The sequence below is a fragment of the Chrysochloris asiatica genome, unplaced genomic scaffold, assembly GCF_000296735.1.
Source record: "Chrysochloris asiatica unplaced genomic scaffold, ChrAsi1.0 scaffold00118, whole genome shotgun sequence".
NCBI lineage: Eukaryota > Metazoa > Chordata > Mammalia > Afrosoricida > Chrysochloridae > Chrysochloris > Chrysochloris asiatica.
In genome coordinates, this window is record NW_006408636.1 from 9,236,346 (window position 1) to 9,237,272 (window position 927).

At 36.9% G+C, this 927-nt stretch overlaps 1 protein-coding gene across 1 annotated transcript in view; it reads left to right on the plus strand.

Moving 5' to 3' along the window:
* The window catches only part of OGT (O-linked N-acetylglucosamine (GlcNAc) transferase), a 52,936-nt gene that overhangs the window by 24,293 nt on the left and 27,716 nt on the right, over positions 1–927 (plus strand). Inside the window, exons 8-9 of the mRNA XM_006868555.1 lie at positions 3–103; positions 833–926. Coding sequence (XP_006868617.1) covers positions 3–103; positions 833–926 — 195 coding nt within the window. The remainder of the gene's footprint in view (positions 1–2; positions 104–832; position 927) is intronic.

Sequence of the window (927 nt, forward strand, 5' to 3'; positions counted from 1 at the left end):
TCTATGTCCCACCCATGCAGACTCTCTGAATAACCTAGCTAATATCAAGAGAGAACAGGGAAACATTGAAGAGGCAGTTCGCTTGTATCGTAAAGCATTAGAAGTATGTTGAGGGTGGTGTATCTTATCTATATGGTAACAGAGGGAAGGGAAGTTGAGTTTACCAAGTCATCTGCCGTTTTTGTAAAATTTGTTGTTAGTGCTATGGAGTCGGTTCTGATTTATAGCAATTCTGTATAGAGTTTTCAAGGAGCCACTGGTGGATTTGTATTTGAACCGCTGACCTTGTGGTTCAATAAACATTGCAGTCCAGTGCTTATCCTATAGCGCCATGGTTGAATAGTTTCAAAAAGGGTTTTCATTGTGCCAATAATTGAGTATCTAAGGTATGATTATGCAAGGTCCTTTGAGACATTTGAGAAAATGCCAACATTCAGAGTTCGTTACTTTAATGAGTAGATAAAATCTGTGTTAAAAAACAGGCCACAGTTCAAAACAAGGTTACCAATAAGTATATAATTTCAGTGCTTGATAGCTGTTGTGGTAGTAGGAGTTTTAGAAGAGAGATTTTAATGATGCTGATGTTTAAGCATAAATTTAAGAGCATGAGATGTGTCTACATCTTTAGGTTTTGAAATAAGGAGAGTTAATGAAATTAAAGAACAGGTAGAATTCAGCTACTAGCCTTTGAAGAATGAGTGAACTGGAAAAGGTAGAGAAGTTTAGGGACATAAAAGATACCTGAACAAAAATTCTTAAGGTTTTAGAAGTTAAGTAGTTTTTAGTAAGTTTTTTTCCTCCCCCTTAACCTCAGTTCTTATCTTGACTATAGGTCTTTCCAGAATTTGCTGCTGCTCATTCAAATTTAGCAAGTGTACTGCAGCAGCAGGGGAAACTGCAGGAAGCTCTGATGCATTATAAGGAAGC